Genomic DNA, 20,502 nt, shown 5'->3' on the forward strand with positions numbered 1-20,502 from the left:
AATTAAGGACATTGTGATGTTCCAAAAAAAAAAGCCAGAAAATGTTGCAAATGCAGTGGAACATGGGCTGAGCAGATCTGGCAAAATCTGTGGAGAGAGAAATAGTCAATGTTTCAGGTCAATGTCCTTTCACCTGACTCTGGTGCCATTGCAAACAGCAAAACACACCGGGAATAGGCATTTCAGTGGTGCTTCTGTCCAAAAGTAATGATAGCGGGGTATATACATATTTTGGGTTGAAATATCTGCACTCATCTAATTCAAGACTCTTGAGCATCCCCAATTTTAATTCCCCTCCCATTGATGGCCATCCCTTCAGCTGCCTAGGCTTTATGATCTTGAATCCCCTCTCCAACTTTCTTTTAAGGTACTCCTTATAAAAAAAACTCTTTGACTCAGCTTTTGGTCATCTGATCTAACATATCCTAATGGAGCTCTCAGTCATATTTTCTGTTATAATGCTCCTGCAAAGAACCATAGGACTTTTTTGTGCATCTTCACTCACACTGTTTTTCCCTTTGGGGAATGATGGTGGAAAGATTCCCAAACTGATCAGCAGCACATTGAACTATATTATGAACACTCCTTCAGTGGCCAACAAGTCTTGGTGTCCAATGGTAGGGGTGCAACATAGTGCCACAAGACCTCCGATTTTATTATGTAAAGGTATTGTATAACTATATGAAATTTAATTTATTGCGGTTGGTGACACTTGATATATGTACTCAATTTGGATTTTCCTATTGGTTGGTTAATTGTTGAGTAAGGCTGCCTTAAAGCAGAGAGCTGCCTTAAATATTTCTATGCAGTACATTAAGACCAAAACGGCCGAGCTTGAAGAGTTTGTAACCGACAGAGCCAACTGTTTATACCCCAACGTGCTTACTTTGCGAACTCCTCCTGCCAAGTACAATTATGGACTGAAACAATATTCCACAAACATTAATTTCCATGCCCCTTAAGGATTACAGTAAGAAGTTTTACAACACCAGGTTAAAGTCCAACAGGTTTATTTGAAATCACGAGTTTTGGAGCATAGCTCCTTCATCAGAGAGCACTCACCTGATGAAAGAGCTACACGCCGAAAGCTTGTGATTCCAAATAAACCTGTTGGACTTTAACCTGATGTTGTAAGACTTCTTACTATGCCCACCCCAGTCCAACGCCGGCATCTCCACATCATGCCTTAAGGATTAATTTAAGGAAAATCTGTTGGAGCCTTTCAAATTCGTGCGGCCATTGCCTGTACTCATTGTGATCATCCTGTGAAAATCCCCTAGTGAAAGAATATGGAGTGAAACTTTACCAAGTACCCTGTTGGCTTGTATGGAACTTACAATGTCATGTAGCTTTTAATGCTTATGAATTCACAGGTTTCCAATTGTATATTCTAAGAAACTTGATTTAGGGGGGGGGGTGCTTAATGCAATGGAACATTTTACTGTGAGGAAGGCATTATTTAAATGTTTACAGTTACACAGTACTAGCTTTAGGGGCTGTTTAGCACAGGGCTAAATTGCTGGCTTGAAGCAGACCAAGGCAGGGCAGCAGCACGGTTCAATTCCCGTACCACCTCCCCGAACAGGCGCCGGAATGTGGCGACGAGGGGCTTTTCACAGTAACTTCATTTGAAACCTGCTTGTGACAATAAGCGATTTTCATTTCATTTCATTACTCAATCTAATCACAATACCAGAGATTGAACAAACACAGCGAACAAAATTTAGCTGAAAAAAACTTCCCTCTTAAAGGAGTGTTTAAATGTCTGCTGTGTATTACAGCAGTTGTTTCTCTGGATTGATTTATATATGGCTCAATGACCAAAACAGTTTTCAGTTGTAGCTGGTTAACCACTTTTTATTACAAGAAAAGTTCGACAGGTACGTTCATTAAATGGCTGCAGCAGAGCAAGAAACGAATTACAGGTTTAATGTTGATGTTTCCAAATGTATATAGTTTTTCTTGTTATGTCAATTCATACTTAAATACATGGAAATGACCAGGTTAAATCTTACTAACATTTACATGAGTCTACAATCGATCATCATAAATGTCACTGCCATGTCTCTCTTCTTAGAACACCACCACAATTTTCCAAACTTGTTCCTGATCATGTGAGCTGAGCGTCTTCCCGCCTCACACCCAGGTAAAGCCCGGCTTCACCCGCTAATTCCCATGGTAACGGTAACTGCCCTCACTCACCCAGTATCCTGGTTACACCTAAAGTAAGCCGGTCTACCAAGTCCTTCATATTCTCCGTTTTAACGTCTTCCATCCTGGCCCAGGCCTCTCTCCGACAACCTGAACAAAGCTACTCCACTGTATACACACATAAACCCCTAAAATATAGATTATTCCGCGCATGAAGGAGCGACCTTTCCCCGTCTCCTTGTCGCCTCTCGCCCTCGACGCAGTGACTGCGTCAAACGCAAAGCCCCCTGGGTGCTGTAGTTCCTCCCCACCAGCAGCAGGTGGCAGGGCCGGCAGGAGAGGGGCGGGAACGGAGGGGCGGAGGTAGAAGAGGGCGGGGTTACGGACATAGCGGAGGCGGTAGGGGGCGTGGCAGAGGGATGGAAGAGCCGAGGAGAACACTGGTGGCGTGCTTGAGGGGGGCGGTGCACAGGCGGGGGCGGTGCACAGGGGGAGGGGCTGGCGCGGTGACGTCACTGGGAGTAACAGGCGGACAGGGTGCACGATGGGAGTGGCGGTTGTTTAAGATGGCGAAGGCCGGCAATTTGGTGAGTGAAGTTTTCTGGAGCGAAGATCGTATCCTTTTGTATGTTCTTTAAAATCAAGTCACATTTTAAGGCTGGCTGTTTATTAATATTTGGAAGAACGAAGTATTTTATATCGGCTTTTGAAATTCAGTCTTTGTGGCTAACACCTAGCAATTATATTACTTATCAATCTGTGTCTTTGATTGAAAAGTAAATGTCAACTTCCGTCAATCCACCTCAGTGTTTCCAGATTGGTAATGGTTTTGCTTAGAGCTCACCGGACGAAATTGTTGTCCATAAATAAGATTTTACTTTCGGTAATAAATTTATACACTGCGATGTTTAATGCAACAGTTGTACGTTGTGTTTTCAATTACCTTCTTGCTCCAGTCAAAACGACCGAGTTCAGAAAAACACTTGTGAAAATAGACTTGCAACATTAACACCCCCGCCCCCAAGTTTTAATAGTACAGTAGAAGTTGTACAGTGACGTTACTAAGGTCATGGCATGTACTGTACTCTGCTGGCCGCCTGTGTTTTATTCGTTCCATTAAGTTTGCCCATAGTTGAAGTTGGGATTTGAATAATTACCCAAAGGTAATCACTTTTGCATCTATCTAATTGGTTGCAGTAAAATTAAAAACTTGCATATATATCATGATTTCTGAACGTCCCAATTAAATGCTTAAAAGGAATTACTTTAGCATATAGGCTGATACAAGTGAGTTCTGGCTTTGTTTATAGAGAAAAATAAGCTGTAACTCGAAAATTACAGAAGTTATAGTTTGAAGTTATTTATGGTGCAGTTATTAGAAGGAATTAATAGACGTCTGCGTGTTGTGTATCATCATTTCTAAAAACAATCTTGAGTTGAAGGGCTGTAGGAGGTGGATAATAAATGAATGGTTTGGTCCATCAGGAACCTGTGCTGAGATTATTGTTTTTCACTATATCAATGATTTGGATCGACTTCCGGTTGCGGCGATGCGGAGCTAAGCCGCACATTTCAGCAGCTCCCGCGATAACGGACTTTTGGGCTCTCCAGAGGAGCCCCAACGGAACTTTTTTGATTTAATCCCGTGTGGGAAGGTGAAGTAAGGTCCCCCCCTTACGTTGTATGGCCGAGATTAGCAGTGGAGCGGTGGGAAAAGAGGCTCTGGAGCAGCGGCAAAAACGAAGGGGAAAAAGCAAGATGGCGGAGATCGAACAACATGAGGACCAGCAGGAGTTCCTTAAGCACTGTGTGGAGGAGCTCAAAAAGGAGGTGCTGGCGCCAATGCTGTTGGCGATCGAGGGGCTGAAGGAGACCCAGAAGGCCCAGGCGGTGGAGCTTCGCGAGGTGAGAGATAAAACGGATGAGAACGAGGACGAGATTGTGGGCCTGGCGGTTAAAATGGAGGCGCACGAGCCGGTGCACAGGAGGTGGGCCGAGAGAATCGAGGTACTGGAGAACAGGTCGTGGAGGAAGAATCTCCAATGCTCCATTTGCTGATGGGTGCGGAGGCCTCTCCGAGCCCCCTGGAGCTGGAAGGGGCTCACCGGGTCCTGGCGAGGAGATCCAAGGCTGATGAGCCACCAAGGGCGATAATGGCAAGGTTCCATCACTTTGCGGACAAAGAAAGTGTTCTGAGATGGGCCAAGAAGGTGCGGAGCAGTAGGTGGGAGAATGCGGTGATCCGAGTTTACCAGGATTGGAGCGCGGAGGTGGCAAGGAGGAGAGCTGGCTTCAACCGGGCCAAGGCGGTGCTGCACAAAAAAAAATCAGGTTCGGCATGCTGCAGCCTGCGCAACTGTGGGTTACTTATCAGGACCGACACTATTATTTTGAAACGCCAGAAGAGGCTTGGACCTTTATTCAGACGGAAAAATTGGACTCGAACTGAGGGGATGTGGTTGTGGGGGGAGATGTTGGTTGTGTACGGGGTTGCAAATATGGGTAAAGATTACTTTATGGGTGGGATGATGGATGGGGATGTGTGTAGAGTTCTGGTTAAAATTCCCCCCTTTTTTTCTTCTTTTTTGTAGACGAGATGATGGGGAAAGTGGGCGTCGGTGCTGGAGGGAGGCGAGACTCGGGGATGAGGGAACTGGGATAATGGCTGCAACAGGAGCTGCGCCATAGGGGGCGGGGCTGGCTCAGGAAAGCGCGGGCTTTTTCCCGCGCTAAAAGGGGGGGGGGGATGGAGGAAGGCAAGGAGGAGGAGAGACTCCCACACGGGGAGATCAACGGGAAGGCGGGGGAAGCCGGGGCCAGCAGACGTCAGCTGACTCATGGAAGTAATATGGGGGAGCAAAAGTGCTAGATGCGGATCTAGCGGGAAGGGAAGGGGGGGGGGATGGGACATAAGGGTTGCTGATGCACTGTCCGAGGGGGAACTGAAAATGGAAGAGGTGGTCCGGACGGGGGTTCCCCGCCTGGGGGACTGGAGGGTGCGGGAGGCGTGACCACGGGACTGGCCTAAGATAGGAGATGGCTAGTCGGGGGGTGGGTAGGTAGCCCCCCAATCCGGCTGATTACGTGGAATGTGAGAGGCCTAAATGGGCCGGTTAAGAGGGCCCGAGTGTTCGCGCACCTAAAGGGACTGGAGGCAGACGTGGTCATGCTTCAGGAGACACATCTGAAGGTGGCAGATCAGGTTAGGTTAAGGAAGGGATGGGTAGGACAGGTGTTCCATTCGGGGCTGGATGCGAAGAATAGAGGGGTGGCAATATTGGTGGGGAAGCGGGTGTCGTTTGAGGGCGAGAACATAGTAGCGGACAATGGAGGCCGATACGTGATGGTGAGCGGTAGGTTGCAGGGGACGGAGGTGGTACTGGTGAATGTATATGCCCCGAACTGGGACGATGCTGGATGCATGAAATGGATGTTGGGACGTATACCAGACTTGGAGGTAGGGAGCTTGATAATGGGTGGGGATTTTAACATGGTGCTGGACCCAGCATTAGATCGTTCCAGATCTAGGATGGGTAAGAGGCCGGCTGCGGCCAAGGTGCTTAGGGGGTTTATGGACCAGATGGGGGGAGTAGATCCATGGAGATTTGCCAGGGCTTTGGCCAGAGAATTTTATTTTTTCTCCCACGTACATGAGGCCTACTCCTGGATAGATTTTTTTGTTCTGGGCAGGGCATTGATCCCGAAAGTGGAGGGAACGGAGTATTCGGCCATAGCCATTTCAGACCATGCCCCGCATTGGGTGGAGCGAGAGCTGGGGGAGGAGCAGGACCAACGCCCGTTGTGGCGGTTGGATGTGGGACTGCTGGCAGTCGAGGAAGTGTGTGGGAGGGTGATATGCAGAGGCCCCTGATGAGGGACTTCTCGGGGAGAGACAAAGTCTCCAGACGGAGTTTGACCTGTTGACCACAGGGAAGGCAGAGGCACAGTGGAGGAAGGCACAGGGGGCGATATATGAATATGGGGAGAAGGCGAGTCAGATGCTGGCACATCAGCTCCGTAAGAGGATGGCAGCGAGGGAAATAGATGGGGTCAAGGATGGCAGGGGAACTACGGTGCGGAGTGCGGTGAAAGTGAATGAGGCATTCAAGGCCCCGGGGCCAGATTGGTTCCCGGTGGAGTTTTATAGGAGGTTTGTAGACCTGTTAGCCCCGTTGCTGGTAAGGACCTTCAATGAAGCAAGGGAGGGGGGGACCCTGCCCCCGACAATGTCGGAGGCGACGATCTCTTTGATCTTGAAACGGGATAAGGACCCACTGCAATGTGGGTCGTATAGACCGATCTCGCTCCTCAACGTAGATGCTAAGTTGCTGGCAACAATGTTGGCTACGAGGATTGAGGATTGTGTCCCAGGGGTGATTCATGAGGACCAGACGGGATTCGTAAAGGGCAGGCAGCAAAATCTAATGTGCGAAGGCTCCTAAATGTGATAATGGTGCCATCGGTGGAGGGAGAGGCGGAGATAGTGGCAGCCATGGACGCGGAGAAGGCCTTTGACCGAGTAGAGTGGGAGTATCTCTGGGAAGTGTTGGGGAGGTTTGGGTTCGGGGGAGGGTTTATTAGTTGGGTTAAGCTCCTGTATAGAGCCCCGGTGGCGAGTGTGGTCATGAACCGGCAGAGGTCGGAGTATTTACGGCTGTATCGAGGGACGAGGCAGGGGTGCCCCCTGTCCCCTCTGCTGTTTGCATTGGCAATTGAACCTTTGGCCATGGCGTTAAGGGAGTCGGGGAAATGGAAGGGGGTGGTTCGAGGGGAGAGGAACATCGAGTGTCACTGTACGCAGATGACCTGTTGCTGTATGTGGCGGATCCAGTGGAGGGGATGGTTGAGGTCATGCAGATCCGAAGGGAGTTTGGAGACTTTTCGGGCTATAAGCTCAATGTGGGAAAGAGCGAGCTCTTTGTGGTGCATCCGGGGGATCAGGGAAGAGGGATAGATGACCTACCGTTGAGGAGGACGGAAAGGAGCTTTCGATACTTGGGGATTCAGGTAGCTAGGAGCTGGGGGGCACTGCACAAACTTAATTTGACGCGGCTGGTGGAACAGATGGAGGAGGATTTTAAAAGGTGGGGCATGTTGCCACTCGCTGGTGGGCAGGGTACAGTTGATTAAAATGGTGGACCTCCCGAGGTTTCGTTTTGTTTTTCAATGCCTCCCAATTGTGATTACCAAGGCCTTCTTTAAGAGGGTAAGCAGGAGCATTATGGGGTTTGTGTGGGCAAGCAAGACCCGCGGGTAAGGAGGGGGTTCCTGGAGCATAGCAGAGATAGAGGAGGGTTGGCGTTGCCGAACTTGGGTGGCTACTACTGGGCAGCCAAAGTGGCGATGATCCGAAAGTGGGTGATGGAGGGAGAGGGGGCGGCGTGAAAGAGGTTTGAGATGGCGTCCTGCAAAGGAACGAGCCTGGGGGCGCTGGTGACGGCACCGCTGCCGCTCTCGCTGACAAAGTACACCACGAGTCCGGTGGTGGCGGCAACGCTAAAGATCTGGGGCAGTGGAGACGGCACAGGGGTGCGATGGGAGCTTCGGTGTGGTCCCCGATCAGAGATAACCATCAGTTTGTCCCAGGAAGGATGGATCGGGGGTTTCAGAGCTGGCATCGGGCAGTGATTAGAACAATGGGGGACCTGTTCATCGATGGGACGTTTGCGAGCTTAGGGGCACTGGAGGAGAAATTTGGACTACCCCCGGGAAATGCCTTCAGATACATGCAAGTGAGGGCGTTTGTGAGGCGGCAGGTGAGGGAATTCCCGCTGCTCCCGGCACGGGATTCAAGACAGGGTGATTTCGGGTGTATGGGTCGGGGAGGGCAAGGTGTCGGCAATATACCAGGAGATGAAAGAAGAGGGGGAGGCTTTGGTAGACGAGCTAAAAGGTAAATGGGAAGAGGAGCTGGGGGAGGAGATTGAGGAGGGGCTGTGGGCTGATGCCCTAAGTAGGGTTAATTCCTCTTCCTCGTGTGCCAGGCTTAGCCTGATACAATTTACGGTAGTTCACAGAGCGCATATCACGGGGGCGAGGCTGAGTAGGTTCTTTGGGGTGGAGGACAGATGTGGGAGGTGCTCGGGAAGCCCGGCGAACCATGTCCATATGTTTCGGTCATGCTCGGCACTGGAGGGGTTCTGGAGGGGAGTTGCGGGAACAGTATCTCAGGTGGTGAAAGTCCGGGTCAAGCCAAGCTGGGGGCTAGCACTATTTGGAGTAGTGGACGAGCCGGGAGTGCAGGAGGCGAAAGAGGCTGGTATTCTGGCCTTTGCGTCCCTAGTAGCCGGGCGAAGGATCTTGTTAATGTGGAAAGAGGCGAAGCCCCCCCAGCGTGGAAGCCTGGATAAATGATATGGCAGAATATTGTTGAAAAATTCTTAATAAATATAGTTTAAAAAAAAAAAAATTCAATGATTTGGATCACTGGTTGGTAGTATGATGCTTAATTTTGATGATAGTAGGTTATGTATAGGAGTTAGGACATTATAAATAAACTTGCTTTTATAAATAAACTTGTCTGATTGAATATGTGGAGGAGTGGGTCCTGGTTTGTCAAATTTTCTTAATTATAGTTCAGTGCATTTATGTTACGAATGTACGAATTAGGAGCAGGAGTCCACTTGGACCCCTTCAGCCTACTCTGCCATTCAATAAGATCATGGCTGATCTGATTGTAACCTCAACTCCACATTTGCACCTGTCCCTGATTCCACTGCCTTTTGAGACTCATGATCCCCTGAGAAACTCCAATGGGTATAGCCTGTCCAACCCTTCCTCGTTAAGTCCTGATGTGTATGCTGGAGATGAGAAGAGTTTTAGATGTTTGGAAGAAATACTTTTTGTAGAAAGTAATCTGAAATACTTTGGCAGAATGTACTGTGGAAATATGAGCTAGAAATGACTCGTGGTGTCTTGCCAGGATTTGTGATGAGGCCTCAATTGTTCATTGAATGAATAACTCGAACAACCATATATGCCAGTTGCCTGATAACATAAAGATTGGTTACATCATAAATAATGTTCAGGGGAGCTTAAATCATTAAAAAAAAAAAATTTAGAGTACCCAATTATTTTTTTTCCAATGAAGGGGCAATTTAGCTTGACCAATCCACCTACCCTGCATATCTTTGGGTTGTGGGGGTGAAACCCATGCAGACACGAGAAGAATGTGCAAACTCAACATGGACAGTGACCCAGGGCCAGGATTCGAACCCGGGTCCTCAGCGCCGTAGGCAGTAATGCTAACCACTGTGCCTCGTGCTGCAGGGGAGCTTAAATCATAGCGAGATATCAGTGAGTGAGCAGGGCTGTGGCAGATGGATTTCAGTTAAGTGTGAGGTGATCCAGTATCTATCAGAAAAGGATAAATCCAAGCACTTTTTAAATGGTGAAAAACTGGGTATGGCAGAGGTTCAAAGAGATTTAGGGGACTATGTACAAAGAGCACTGAAATGCAGTGGTAGGGTACAAAATATGATCAAAAAAGCTCTTGAAATTATAGCTTTTTCTTGGATGATTTATTTAAAAAAAAACCTTCTTACAGGATGTGGGCTTCGCTGGCTAGGCCCATCCTAATTACTCTTGAGAAAGTGGTGGTGAGCTGCCTTCTTGTGTAGAGTCTTATCAAAAGCTTTCTGAAAATCTAAATATCCACTGGTTTCCTCTTATCTATTTTGCTTCAGAAACTCCAACAGAATTGTTAAACATGATTTCTCTTTCATAAATCAATGTTGACTCTGCCGGGGCAATTGTATATTTGTTTTCTACGTGTTCTACCACATCCTTTATTGTAGATTCTAACATTTTCCCTGCTACTAATGTCTGGCTGATAGGTTGATAGTTCCCCATTTTCTGTCTCCCTCCTTTGTTAAATAATGGGGTTACATTGGCCACATTCAATGGGCAGCACGGTGGTACAGTGGTTAGCACAGCTGCCTCACAGCGCCGAGGTCCCAGGTTCGATCCCGGCTCTGGACCACTGTCTGTGTGGAGTTTGCACATTCTCTGTGTTTGCGTGCCTTTTACCCCCACAACCCAAAAGCTGTGCAGGGCAGGTGGATTGGCCATGCTAAATTGTCCCTTAATTGGGAAAAATGAATTGGGTACTTTAAATTTATAAAAAAAACATTTGCCACCTTCCACTATGCAGGCAGCATTCTAAAATCTATAGCATTTTGAAGGATGGCCACCAATGCATCTACATGGTGTAGCCAGCCTGCTTTTTAAGGCATGCTGTCACTCTGTAAAGTGAAACTCCACTGAACCTTAATACTGGAATTTGAAAGATGGAAAATGGAAGAACTGGAGGTAGATTCAGTTGAGGCCCTCAAAAGCGAATTTAATAATTTTCTGAAGAGCAAAATATTGCAGAACTACAGGGACGAGGTGAGTTGCTCTCGGAGAGAGCTGGCATGGACATAACTGATCGAATCAGCCCCCTGTACTACATCCATTCTATGATTCTATGAAACACAAACATGCAGTTCTTAAAGTATTTTAATTCTATAATTTTTATTCATGATTTATTCACTTCATCTTCTATTTATACACAGAAATATATTTCAAAATTTACAATGTTCCTTGCAATCTTCTAGATATTGATACAGAAAATCTTTTGGTGCTGTATTTCCTTCAACATAAAGAAAACTACAATTTTTTGCCTCCAATTGAGAAAAAATGCAGTTTTAGACATAGTTGCCATGTGTAGTGTTAGGATCCCGAACGTGAACCCAACTATTTTCTATTTGTGAAACTGTGAGGAAATGGTGCTGCATTACAGGAGTGTTAACACTGACTACTGGTATCTTTGATATTAGAAGAAACTTTAATTCCTTAAATAACTACGTTAGCAACAAAGAAATAGCTTTACAGGCAACAGTTCTTAAGTACAGAACCTTACAAACTATATTCCAATTAAGTAAGTTACTGGTTTACAGGGATAGGGTGGAAATGTGGGCTTGAGTAGGGTGCTCTTTCCAAGGGCCAGTGCAGACTTGATGGGCCGTATGGCCTCCTTCTGCACTGTAAATTCTATGATTCTATGAACATATATTAAATACCACCATGTTAACCAACAGGGATTTACTTGCTTTTCTTTGTGTAGAGTCTTTGGAGAGAGAACCTTTCAGGACCAAACTGAGTTCCAGGACCTACAGACTCTGCAGACAGACCTGACTCCTCCCATTACCCGCATCATATGTACTCGAAGCATTATGCATTATTTTGTCTCTTCTTACAAGATGTCTCTTAACTTGTTTAGCCAGGAACAAACACAACATCTCCTAAATTATCTACACCCCAAGGGTCTTAAACTTAAACAATGTTCCATTAGATAGCTATTTGTAAACCAGTAAATGGTTCTCACGATCTGATAGAACACTTCACCTGCAAATCAATTGTTACCTCACTTTTAAGACACCTTAATCACTGCTCTAGCAGTCATACTGTCTGTATGCATTTTAACCCAGGTTTTAATAAAAATACTGCAAAAATTATAAAATATGACAATTTCCTACACTCATCACAATAGAAAATAGAAGCGGGTGTAGGCCTTTCGGCCTTTTGAACCTGCTCCGCCATTCATTATCATCATGGTTGATCATCCAACTCAGAATATGTTACTATTTTCCCTCCACAGTAATTTCATACTTGTGACAATAAAAGGTTAATATTATTGTATTGATTCCACATCATTGGAGCAAATATCTTTTCTCACTCTTGTGTTAATTTCCTCTTTAACCAGCAATGTAACCACACAGTCTTTTCTATTTTTTGTCTGTCCTTCCTAAATCCTGAATACCCCTCGGTGTTCAGTTCCCATCCCTGGTCACCTGCAGCCATGTGTCCATTATCTGACTATATCATACCCTTTACAACTATTTGGGCGATTAATCCATCCACTTTAATGCAAATGTTCTGTGCATTAAGCTATAAAGTCTGAAGGCATGTTTTTTTAACATTCCTTGCTCTGTTCCCATTATTTTTCACTTTGGCCCTGTATGATTCTGACCCTTGATTTCTCTGCCTATCACTTCTTATTTCTCTTTCTGTCCTTTGTTCTTGTTTGTATTTCCCCCTCTGCTGACTCCTTGCACAGGTTCCCAACCCCCTGCCATTTTTAGTTTAAACCCTCCCCAACCACTCTAACAAGTACTTCCTGTAGGACGTCAGTCCTGGTCCTGCCCAGGTGGTTAAAGCATGGTTAAAGGATGGTCACGACTGGGAGTTAAATAACCGAGGGTATCAAACTATTCGGAAGGACAGAGTGGATGGTAAGGGAGGTGGTGTAGCTCTGTTATTTAAGGATGACATCCGGGCAACAGTAAGGGATGACATCGGTGCTATGGAGGATAAGGTTGAATCCACTTGGGTGGAAATCAGGAATAGTAAGGTGAAAAAGTCACTGATAGGAGTAGTCTATAGGCCACCAAATAGTAACATTATGGTGGGGCAGGCAATAAACAAAGAAATAACTGATGCATGTAGAAATGGTACAGCAGTTATCATGGGGGATTTTAATCTACATGTCGATCGATTTAACCAGGTCGGTCAAGGCAGCCTTGAGGAGGAGTTTATAGAATGTATCTGCGATAGTTTCCTAGAACAGTATGTAATGGAACCTATGAGGGAACAAGCAGTCCTAGATCTGGTCCTGTGTAATGAGACAGGATAGATTCAGGATCTCATAGTTAGGGATCCTCTCCGAAGGAGCGATCACAATATGGTGGAATTTAAAATACAGATGGAGGGTGAGAAGGTAAAATCAAGCACTAGTGTTTTGTGCTTAAACAAAGGCGATTACAATGGGATGAGAGAAGAACTAGCTAAGGTAGACTGGGAGCAAAGACTTCATGGTGAAACAGTGGAGAACCTTCCAAGTGATTTTTCACAGTGCTCAACAAAGGTTTATACCAACAAAAAGGAAGGACGGTAAAAAGAGGGAAAATCGACCGTGGATATCTAAGGAAATAAGGGAGAGTATCAAATTGAAGGAAAAAACATACAAAGTAGCAAAGATCAGTGGGAGACAAGTGGACTGGGAAATCTTTAGGGGGCAACAGAAAGCTACTAAAAAAGCTATAAAGAAGAGTAAGATAGATTATGAGAGTAAACTTGCTCATAATATAAAAACAGATAGTAAAAGTTTCTACAAATATATAAAACAAAAAAGAGTGGCTAAGGTAAATATTGGTCCTTTAGAGGATGAGAAGGGAGATTTAATAATGGGAGATGAGGAAATGGCTGAGGAACTGAACAGGTGTTTTGGGTCCGTCTTCACAGTGGAAGACACAAATAACATGCCAGTGACTGATGGAAATGAGGCTATGACAGGTGAGGACCTTGAGAGGATTGTTATCACCAAGGAGGTAGTGATGGGCAAGCTAATGGGGCTAAAGGTAGACAAGTCTCCTGGACCTGATGGAATGCATCCCAGAGTGCTAAAAGAGATGGCTAGGGAAATTGCAAATGCATTAGTGATAATTTACCAAAATTCACTAGACTCTGGGGTGGTCCCGGCGGATTGGAAATTAGCAAACGTGACACCACTGTTTAAAAAGGAGGTAGGCAGAAAGCGGGTAATTATAGGCCAGTGGCATCTGGATGGAAATTGTCCCATTGGGCAGACGCATCATGGGTTCATAAAGGGCAGATCGTGCCTAACTAATTTAGTGGAATTTTTTGAGGACATTAACGCACGGTAGATAACGGGGAGCCAATGGATGTGGTATATCTGGATTTCCATAAAGCCTTTGACAAGGTGCCACACAAAAGGTTACTGCATAAGATAAAGATGCATGGCATTAAGGGGAAAGTAGTGCATGGATAGAGGATTGGTTAATGAATAGAAAGCAAAGAGTGGGGATTAATGGGTGTTTCTCTGGTTGGCAATCAGTAGCTAGTGGTGTCCCTCAGGGATCAGTGTTGGGCCCACAACTGTTCACAATTTACATAGATGATTTGGAGTTGGGGACCAAGGGCAATGTGTCCAAGTTTGCAGACGACACTAAGATAAGTGGTAAAGCAAAAAGTGCAGAGGATACTGGAAGTCTGCAGAGTGATTTGGATAGGCTAAGTGAATGGGCTAGGGTCTGGCAGATGGAATACAATGTTGACAAATGTGAGGTTATCCATTTTGGTAGGAATAACAGCAAAAGGGATTATTATTTAAATGATAAAATATTAAAACATGCTGCTGTGCAGAGAGACCTGGGTGTGCTAGTGCATGAGTCGCAAAAAGTTGGTTTACAGGTGCAACAGGTGATTAAGAAGGCAAATGGAATTTTGTCCTTCATTGCTAGAGGGATGGAGTTTAAGACTAGGGAGGTTCTGCTGCAATTGTATAAGGTGTTAGTGAGGCCACACCCGGAGTATTGTGTTCAGTTTTGGTCTCCTTACTTGAGAAAGGACGTACTGGCACTGGAGGGTGTGCAGAGGAGATTTACTAGGTTAATCCCAGAGCTGAAGGGGTTGGATTACGAGGAGAGGCTGAGTAGACTGGGACTGTACTCGTTGGAATTTAGAAGGATGAGGGGGGATCTTATAGAAACAAATAAGATTATGGAGGGAATAGATAGGATAGATGCGGGCAGGTTGTTTCCACTGGCGGGTGAAAGCAGAACTAGGGGGCATAGCCTCAAAATAAGGCAAAGTAGATTTAGGACTGAGTTTAGGAGGAACTTCTTCACCCAAAGGGTTGTGAATCTATGGAATTCCTTGCCCAGTGAAGCAGTAGAGGCTCCTTCATTAAATGTTTTTAAGTGAAAGATAGATAGTTTTTTGAAGAATAAAGGGATTAAGGGTTATGGTGTTCGGGTAGGAAAGTGGAGCTGAGTCCACAAAAGATCAGCCATGATCTCATTGAATGGTGGAGCAGGCTCGAGGGGCCAGATGGCCTACTCCTGCTCCTAGTTCTTATGTTCTTATGTAACGCATCCAGTTTGTACTGATCCCACCTTCCCCAGAACCGGTCCCCATTTCCTAAGAAGCTGAAATCCTTCCCCTCCCATCATATCTTAAGCCATGCATTCATCTGATATATCATGCTCTTTCTAATCTGACTAGCACGTGGCACTGGTAGTAATCCTGAGATCACTACATTTGAGTTCCTACTTTTCAACTTCCTAACACCCTATATTCTTTTTGGACCTCATCCTTTTAGGACCTCATCAATTTTTTTTAACCCATGTGTACCAAACCACTGCTGCTAACACTCCTCCTCCAGAATGTCCTTGGCTGTTCTGAGACACCATTGGCCCTAGCACCATTGGCATACCATCCTAGAGTCTTGTTTGTGGCCACAGAAAGAAACTATCCCCTTGAAATTGAATCCCTAGAACTATTGCATTTCCACACATTTTACTCCTCCCCTGTGAGGCATGCCAACTGTGGTGGAACAAATTTGTAGTTGCAGCTTTCCCCTGAGAGGCCATTCCCCCCCCCCAAAAGTAACCAAAGTGGTATATCTGTTTTGTCGGGAACAGCCACAGGTGATTCCTGCACTACCTACCTAATCCTGTTGCTCTGCTTGGTGGTCAACCATTCCCTTCCTGCCTGTGGAGTCTAGACCTACGGTGTGACTACCTGTCTATATGTGTGAACCACTATAATCTCTACTTCTCAGATTCCACCTCACCTTTTTAGGACACTAAGGGCAATTTAGCATAGCCAATCCATCTAACCTGCACATCTTTGGACTGTGGGAGGAAACCGGAGCACCCGGAGGAAACCCACGCAGACACGGGAGAACGTGCAGACTCCGCATAGACAGTGACCCAAGCCGGGAATCAAACCTGGGACCCTGGAGCTGTGAAGCAACTGTACTAACCACTGTGCTAACGTGCTGCCCAACCAATTTAAATTGAATAGTATCAATTATTCTAGGGCCCTTCTTCCCTGGTCCTCATTACTACAGAACACAGCCCGTAAAAAACAGATAGGCCCAGGCTGAACCTGATGAATCAAAATAGCTGTTTTAAAACCGATTTGAAGGAGTAATGTGTGGCAGAGCATCCATAATGTTCCATGACCAGGGGATTTTCACAGTAACTTCATTGCAGTATTAATGTAAGCCTACTTGTGACAATAAAGATTATTGTTATATTATTATGATGCATGCAAGTTTCTTGCATTAACAGATGTTACATTCCTAGATGATCCATGTATAGTAGCTTTAAATTTGAGCAACCAGCTGATGCAACTGTTTCTGTCAGTCTCCACCATGTGAACCCTTAAATGACTTGTTTGATTCCAAGGGTTGATTTACCAGGAGATCCTGGATTTGCTTGAACATAACATAAGAAATTTGAGCAGGAGTGGACCATAAGACCCAGCGAGCCTGCACTGCCATTCAATATGATCATGGCTGACCTTGAGTGTCAACTCCATTTTCTCACCTGCTCCCCACATTCTTTAATTTCCCAAGAGACCAAAAATCTGTCTATCCCTGCCTTAAATGTAGTCAACGATGGATGCTTGCCAACTTTCATGCTAACCTAAGTGATCATTTCAGCAATATAATTTAAATATTAATTTAATTCAAGCCTTAAACAATCATTTCCTCCATCACCGACAAACTGGCGGTGTGTGCCATCTACAAGATGCAATGCAGCAACCACCAAGGCTCCTTCAATAGCACCTTCCAAACCCAGGACCCCTACCACTTCGAAGGAGCAGCAGATGCGTGGGAATACCATCATCTCCAAGTTCCCTTCCAATCCATGCATCATCCTGACTTGTAACTATATTCATTGTCACTCGATGTAGAAACACATTGACAAATTATAATAATCTTTATTATTGTCACAAGTAGGTATACATTAACACTGCAATGAAATTACTGTGAAAATCCCCATGTCCCACACTCCGGTGCCTGTTCGGGTATACTGAGGGAGAATTCAGAATGTCCAAATTACCCAACATCACGTCTTTCGGGACTTGTGGGAGGAAACCGGAGCACCCGGAAGAAACCCACAGAGACACGGGGAGAATGTGCAGCCTCCGCACAGACAGTGACCCAAGCCGGGAATTGAACCTGCGACCTCGGTGCTGTGAAGCAATAGTGCTAACCACTGCTACCGTGCCAGGAAAATCCTGGAACTCTCCTAACAGCACTGTTGGTGTAGCTACACCACACGGCCTGCAACAGTTCAAGAAGGTGACTCGCCACCACCTTCTCAAAGACATTAAAGGATGAGTAGTAAATGCTGGCCTTGCCAGCGATGCCCACACCCTGTGAAATAATTTTAAAAAACATTGCTTTGGATATTTTCTAAGAACATGTGTAATGATTCTACTTGTGCATTCATGATCTTCGCTGAAACCTGCTTACATTTCTGCAAATCCTAATAGAAGTGTAGTTAATTCCCTCAAACTGTAAAATATCTGAGTATTCAGAGAAACTGCAATTATCTTCGGCTTTATGAATTCTAATGCTCTTCAGGATCTTTTTGGGAATATCATTCTTAAAGGGAAAAATTGGAGAGGGACAAGACCGCATTTGTTTTCTGCAAATTTAATGCGAGAAAAAACTTTTTACACAGCCAGTGGTTCGGGTCTGGCATTCAATGCCAGTGGTTCGGGTCTGGAAGTGTGGTGGAGGCAAGTTCAATCGAGGCATTCAACAGGGCATTTGATGAATGCTTTAATTGAAACCGTATGCAGGGTACGGAGAAAAGGCGGGAATGGCACTAAGTCATGATGCTCGTTTGGGGAGCTGGTGCGCGCACAATGGGCCAAATGGCAACCTTTTACGCCATAAAAATTCTGTGTTTCTATAAAATGCAGCCGATTCCGAATGATGGCAATGCGATGGCTGCAAATATAATTGTATGGATATTTTTGTAATAATTATACATCTGAGATATTTTTGCCCTTGGATATGTCCAGGTTGTATACTTTGTCAAGTACATCTCACTTTCTTTAACAGTGTTGCCCCTAGCATCGGATGACGAGCAATCTGTGGTCTTTGTGCCAGGTATGATTTTGGGAATTACTTTGTTTTGGTGCTACTTTATGCATCATGCAAACTGAGTATTGAAGATGCTTTCAGAAACATTTAGACCAATGATACATCCCGAGGAAGTAATATATGCAAATCTGTAAATCTAATTTTCTATTGTTATTTGTTGTTGATAAAATTGTGAGCTTAATATTGCAATTATGTGAAAATCCATAGGATTGTATGTTCAGTTTGCTACCGTCCTATTTTTGTCAGTGCCATGTATTGCAAAGGATTGTAATATCGGATGATGTGAAACATTCCATGATAACATAACATTCTGAAAAGTAGGTAATTTTATGTATATTATTTATAATTTATATTTAATTTTTGTTCGTAGCTGAGCTGACTGACCCCTTTTATTTCAATTCTATAAATTATGCATTGGCTTTTTCTGTAGAAAGGATGGGTGACCTTGTCACATTTGAATTGTTCCAGTATACAATGAAACAGTAAATTATAGATACTAACGATAGCCAACTTCAGCTGTCCTTTTTTGTTTGGAGGTGACTTTACCTTCAAAATGTCATCATATGCACCATTTAAAAAAAATGAATAGAATGTGGAATTCCTTATGCAGAATACAGCAGAGAAACTGTTCTGTTCTTGGGATAGAGCCTTGAAGCATTCATATCTAGAAGTACTTCAGCAAAGTAACTGCAAAGATTCTCAGAAAATATACAAATTTTGCTGAATTGCTGAAGCCATCAATCACACCAGTTCGAGAAATCTTGCAACTAGATGAATTTGGAAATCCTTTACCCGTTTTTAAAGCCCGATATTTTGCATCAAGAAGAAACCTTGTCAAGCTTATTCTTTCATAGACTTTACCATACCCAATTCCTGTTGTGAAAGATTTTGCGGAAGTAAACAGAGCAAAATGTTTGTTTCACCTTTGTATTACATGCATTTTTCCATACATGTGTAGGGATCCATAAACCAAGATGAGCAAATTTACTGAATGACTCCCAAATGATGAAATTAGCAACAAGATTTAACTTTTTACTTTTAATGCGAATACGTATCAGAATCAATGTCAAATAAACATCAAAGCCTAGGAATCCTATGGTGAGTAATTCACCTCCTGACTCCCCAAAGCCTGTCTACCATCTACAAGGCACAAGTCAGGAGTGTAATGGAATACTCCCCACTTGCCTGGATGAGTGCAGCTCCAGAAACACTCAAGAAGCTTGATACCATCCAGGACAAAGCAGCCAGCTTGATTGCTCCCCCTTCCACAAACAGTCAAACCCTTCACCACTGATGGACAGTGGCAGCCATGTGTATCATTAACAAGGTGCAATGCAGTAACTCACCAAGGTTCCTTAGGCAGCACTTTCCAAACCCACAACCACTACCATCTAGAAGGACAAGAGCAGCAGACACCTGGGAACTCCACCACCTGGAGGTTCCCTTTAAAGTTATTCACATCCTGACTTGGAAATATATCGCTATTCCTTCACTGTCACTGGGTCAAAACCTCTTTCCTAACAACACTGGGTGTACCTACACCACAGGGACTGCAGCAGTTCAAAAAGACAGCTCACCACTAACTTCTGAAGGGCAACTAGGGAAGGACAATAAATACTGGTCTAGCCAGCAATGCCCACATCCCATAAATGAATATAAAATAAATGGGCAAATCATGATTTGTGTGAACTATAAATTTCACATACAATAGTAGATACAACAAAGACTATCTCAGTCCGCGCTGCCTGTTTTGTGGTTCCAGTTTCAGTCATACAGTTCATCCAATCAGAATGGCAATCCTTTTTCTCTGATTCTTTGCAGGCAACAGCTTCTCTGTAAACAGGGCTTCGCCTTTGCAATCTTCCCCATATGGCACACTTCCTTCCGGAAGCTCCTCAACTCAACCCTCCATCGATTGTGGAAGCATGAATCTACTAAAATCTTTCTCCAGCTCTCCCCTTTTCTCTGTGTCTGTCTGTGCGCACCATATGGCTTCTGTATTTTAATTTTGTTCCTGTGGGTACTGCTTCTCAGTCTAGAGTTGTCAGGTCACATAATCTCTATTAGTGTCACAAGTAGGCTTACATTAACACTGCAATGAAGTTACTGTGAAAATCCCCTAGTCGCCACATTCCGGCACCTGTTCGGGTACACAGAGGGAGAATTCAGAATGTCCACTTCACCTCACAAGCACGTCTTTCGGGATTTGTGGGAGTACAGACTCTGCACAGGCGGTGATCTGAGCTGGGAATCAAACCCGGGTCCCTGGTGCTATGAAGCAACAGTGCTAACCACTGTGTCACCGTGCTGCCCGTGTAGCAGTATTTCTTAATACTCAAAAAATAATTTTTTTTACAAATGATGCAAACTCTGTAAAGTTA

General features: G+C 44.8%; 2 protein-coding genes across 5 annotated transcripts in view; one reads left to right on the forward strand and one right to left on the reverse strand.

Moving 5' to 3' along the window:
- Nucleotides 1–2,416, reverse strand: part of tpgs2 (tubulin polyglutamylase complex subunit 2) — a 52,773-nt gene extending 50,357 nt beyond the window's left edge. For both annotated transcript variants that reach the window (XM_072497235.1, XM_072497234.1), the window contains exon 1: nt 2,203–2,416. In XM_072497235.1, coding sequence (XP_072353336.1) covers nt 2,203–2,275 — 73 coding nt within the window. In that variant the 5' untranslated portion in view covers nt 2,276–2,416. The remainder of the gene's footprint in view (nt 1–2,202) is intronic.
- A 257-nt stretch (nt 2,417–2,673) lies between these two features.
- The window catches only part of kiaa1328 (KIAA1328 ortholog), a 248,111-nt gene continuing 230,282 nt past the window's right edge, over nt 2,674–20,502 (forward strand). The window contains exons 1-2 of one of the 3 annotated variants that reach the window (XM_072497237.1): nt 2,674–2,738; nt 18,080–18,127. Coding sequence is in view for 1 of the 3 variants with exons in the window: in XM_072497236.1 (XP_072353337.1) it covers nt 2,718–2,766; nt 18,092–18,127 (85 nt within the window). In the remaining 2 variants the exon portion in view is untranslated. Of the gene's footprint in view, nt 2,767–18,079; nt 18,128–20,502 lie in introns of all 3 variants that reach the window. The other 2 variants (XM_072497236.1, XM_072497238.1) reach the window with 2 other exon arrangements.

This window comes from Scyliorhinus torazame, chromosome 3 (assembly GCF_047496885.1).
Source record: "Scyliorhinus torazame isolate Kashiwa2021f chromosome 3, sScyTor2.1, whole genome shotgun sequence".
Taxonomy (NCBI): Eukaryota; Metazoa; Chordata; class Chondrichthyes; order Carcharhiniformes; family Scyliorhinidae; genus Scyliorhinus; species Scyliorhinus torazame.